General features: G+C 37.2%; 1 protein-coding gene across 1 annotated transcript; it reads right to left on the bottom strand.

Annotated features, from left to right (window-relative positions):
* Positions 1–260: 260 nt before the first annotated feature.
* LOC148951596 (uncharacterized) lies at positions 261–4,096 on the bottom strand. Its single transcript, XM_089091155.1, has 2 exons — positions 4,028–4,096; positions 261–917 (listed from the first exon to the last, which is right to left on the bottom strand). The coding sequence occupies exon 2, from the start codon at positions 882–884 to the stop codon at positions 261–263; it is 624 nt and encodes a 207-aa protein (XP_088947281.1). The 5' UTR covers positions 885–917; positions 4,028–4,096.
* Between the last annotated feature and the right edge of the window lie 252 nt (positions 4,097–4,348).

The following is a 4,348-nucleotide window of genomic DNA, read 5'->3' as shown; positions in this document are numbered from 1 at the left end:
CTTCAGGTTCCTTGCTGCTTCCTTCATTTTGGCTTCTGGACACCATTTCTCCTGTTTCACTTTCAACACAATTTTGATTGTTTGTTTCAGTCTTTTTGTTAGGGTTCTGCATATTACTAGTAATTTCGACGGGGCAGGCTTAACTACGTTAGTAGACCCTGAGGTAGCAATCTGGTTGGCTGAGGTAACAATCTGCTTGGCAGTAGATACTTGAGGTATACGAAGTTTAGAAAGGGAGGTTTGAACCACCCTTTCTGGGACTAGGACAGGCTTAAGTACTTTAGTAGAGACTGAGGTAACAATCTGCTTGGCAGTAGATGCTTGAGGTACACCAAGTTTAAAAGAGAGGTTTTAACTACCCTTTCTGGGACTAGTTTTGGTGTCGGACTGCCAGCATCTGAGTGACTGTTCACCACTTCGGAGGTAGAGCCCGCTACGTCTGGATCCACCAGTTCTTGGACTAATTTTGATTCTTTTAACAGCTCTGCCACTGTCTTAGACTTTGGTAGAACAGCTCGTTTTTGCCAGTAGTGGCTGGTGGCACTGCTATCACTCTCCATGCTGTCAGTCTCAGAGTCACTGTCATCTGACTCATCAGGTGCCACTGAATCTTGGGCTGATGAATCATTACACAAATTTGCCACTATTTTAACTTTTGATGGAACAACTCGTCTGTATTTGGTGATGACACTGCTATCTCTCGTCCCTATACTAATTTCAGGTGCTGATTTGTCTATTAAAGCTCGTTTTGGCTCGGATCCACCACCATCAGCACCATCTGTTCCAGCACTGTCCAGTTCACTTGAGTTGGAAGGCCTAGTAACAGTGAAAAAATATGAAATTTTTTTCTGCCCGTTTCCATCATATCCAGTTGAACGTTTCATTTTTATTTTCACTAGGGGTGAATGACATTCAATCTGAAAAGAGTATAGAAAAATAAACTGAATCTGTTAGTTCCTCTTGGAGTAAAAATTGACAATAAGGTCCAAGCTAAGCTTGTGCTTGTAACAATATTTGAATAATATATCCCGCCTATTATGACGACTTCTAATTACTAAAAGATGATTTTTTAAACATCTTGCAACACAGCTGGGTTATAGATTTACATTGCAATACTGACTTAAAAAAGTTTAATTTTTGATTTCAAAAGTTTAATTTCAGAAAAAACTCAGCCCTGGGTCAAATTTCACATTCAGGTCATCTTGCATGGAGGCTCTTGACTCGCGAAATGTCATAACTTAAATACCTTTCTCCAGGGGTTTTGTGGGGTCAAGTTACACTTGTATTTGTGTTATTCCGTCTGATTAAATCTTTTAAAAATTAATATTTTCCTGGTTAATTTTTATTATAAGCCCACCCAGCATGAGCAGTCTGGAGGAGAGTATGGAGGAGTTGAATTCGAATTTAATTGGAGATCAATCACCCCAGGTTTAAACTAGAATTCCTCCCCTCAAAATAGGAACAAATTGAATCCCAAACTGCAATCCATGATTTCAAACAGCTCTTAAAAAGGGAATTTAATGGATATGCCCCATTATATGTTGATCGATCTTTAAGTGAAGAGGGATGCAGAAGTGGATGCTTTTTAAAAGAGCTCAGCCTATCCATAGTGAAAAAACACAAGGCAGGGACCAGCACATTAACAGCTGAAGTAGCTGCAATCAATGTGTGTTTAGAGACCCTAATTAAACTGAAACAGAGCAATAAACATATAGTAGTATTCTCTGACTCCAAATCTGCTCTCTATATCCTATGAAACACTACTTTTGAAACACTGGGCATAGGCCTACATCAAACCAAAGAAAACCTAAGCAGCCTTGGAAGATTAGGCTTTGTTACTAAATTTAAATATATACGTAGTCATCTAGGTAAAGAAGGAAATGAAAAAGCAGACAAGATAGCAAATAAAGAAGCAAAAATCGAAATGGAACCAGTGAAATCTCTAACTATAAGGGATACGACTAGATTATGACTGAAAACATTGCATGAATTAAAGCTACCAAATTTATCACCCTTTTCAACCAGTATACAATCAGTCTGGTTCAACTGCCTGTGTTCAAACATAGCTAACTTCAACCACCACTCTCCTTCATACAAAATAAAGCAGCCAAATGGAGAAGTTGCCAATAGCCCATTTTGCAGGTACTGTAAAAACACAGAAGAAACCCCTAAGCATATGCTATTGAATTGTAAAATACTGGAAATAAAACTGTCAATGGATCTAACTCTACAACACTATATATAGTAGGTCAAAATACACTGACTATATTTAATTAGATAAACACTACTATGATGTTACCTCATATTATTAGATAATAGATGATTTACATCTTTCCATATTCATCCACATTTTGAATATTAATAAGCAGTGTTTACAACAAGGCAGTTTACTATAACAGTAACATATTTTTTACATCAAGAGAAACTATGTAGTAAGGGATTATCTCATTCAGTAAAAATTGAATTCTCCCAAGAAGAAGTGTATGAACATATCATGAGAAAAGAAGAACAAAATAAAGATTTGGATATATTGTCAACCCAGCCCAGAAAGAAGAGGGGTCAATGATCTGATTTTCAGGGCACTTGCCTTGATTGTCTACAGTTGATTGATTAAATTTAATATAACAATGAACATTGTTTATTTCAAAATCTGAAAGGTTTTTTCTAAATAACAAAACTATAGGATGACTTCCATAGTTGCTGTCTGTTAAAGGTAATGTATCATGTTTAATTATCAATGTTGTGGTCAAGATTTGTAGACTATTGGCCAAGATTGATAATTCTGAAAATTAGTAGTGGTCAAGATTAAAGTCTCAGCTGCATGGTAAAGGACATACTGCATTCTAATCAGAGATACAGCTCAGATTAGGCACTGGCTAATCACTAGGAGTCTTACCCTCTAGGCCTAGGCTACAGCAACAGTAACAAAGAAATCAGACATCAAAGCAAGGGTAACTTATCTACTTATCCTGCTCCTGTAGTTATATATCTCTTTCTGATATTTTCATTAGTATTATATGGTACTTTATTAAATATTAGCTATTAGCCTATATTATATATAACTAATTTCTCTATTATTTAACTATAGGCTTATACATTGGGAAAAATTAATAAAATTGAGTCTGAAACAAGATTGATTGCTTCAAGTGTGCTTATGTCACAAGCTGGTGCTCATCACTGCTAAAAATCGGGGTGCAAACCAGTCATGTACACCAGCTATTTTTCTGTGGCATGTACCTAATTTGCTGGTAGCTAATGCATTGAGGTCCACACCTCACTGCATTGGGTACCCCCCCATACCAGTTAGGGATTAATTGTTTTATGTACAACCATCAACATATAATGTACTCCTTCACCACTGTAGTAGTATACCACAGGATCTGTACCTCAGAATTTGATACCTACATCTAACCAAGTGTACTACTCCATATAGAGCATAGCAGGACCTACTCCATATATAGCATAGTAGGACCTATGCCATGTTTAATGTAGTACTGATTGTGGGGTGTAGCACTCAAATTCTTAGGTACAGATCCTGTGGTGTACTACTGCAGGGGTGAGGTAGTACATTATGTTGATGGTAGTACATAAAACAATTAATATCCCCAACTGCCCCATAACAATTTTCTCTTTTGCATGTATTCTGAGAAAACCAATGGCCAATTTGCTTCTTCCTTTGAGCATATTTAAACTGAAGTGATGCAAAGAAAACCTCAAATATAAATAGGCTAAATGTATTTTCTCAGAATAGACCAAGACAAAAAGTGAAAACGGGTATGGGGGTATCCAATATATTGAGGGCAGTACCCAATGCATTGGGGTGTGGACCCAGTCGGCTAGGCTGTGTACCCAATCTGTTTGTACAGAGATACAAACCACAGAAAATAGCTAGTGTACATGACAACTCCTGGACAACTCACATGAATTAAACAGTTAAACAGGATCTGTAGATGTTACAGATATGTCTGTTATGAGTTTGATTCCTGGCGTTGTTCTATACTAATAAGTAACAGCTAATATACTGTACCTTCAGCTGTAGTTCAACCCCATGACTTAATGGCTAATGCTTTTTATGCTGTTGTTACGAAGCCACGTGTCTCTTAGGATTTGAAAACTTCACCGCACTGCCGCGGTTAGATTCATATTTTGACCATAGAGTTAAAACGTGACTTTGACCTTTCGTGAGCATTCGTTCGTTCGTCCGTTCGAAAATCGGACGAATTGCCAAAAAATATAAATTCTTCCCGAAAAAGTAAATCACGCCAAGAAATAAGCCAGTTCAAAATAAAAATAGCCAAGATTTAAGCCACAAGCCAGTTCCAAAAATTTTCACACCAGTCGCCAACAA

This window comes from Artemia sp. Qi Xiang Cuo, chromosome 6 (genome assembly GCF_049724085.1).
Source record: "Artemia sp. Qi Xiang Cuo chromosome 6, ASM4972408v1, whole genome shotgun sequence".
NCBI classification, from domain to species: domain Eukaryota; kingdom Metazoa; phylum Arthropoda; class Branchiopoda; order Anostraca; family Artemiidae; genus Artemia; species Artemia sp. Qi Xiang Cuo.
The sequence above is the reverse complement of the archived record's forward strand: the minus strand, read 5'-3'. Positions and strand labels throughout refer to the sequence as shown.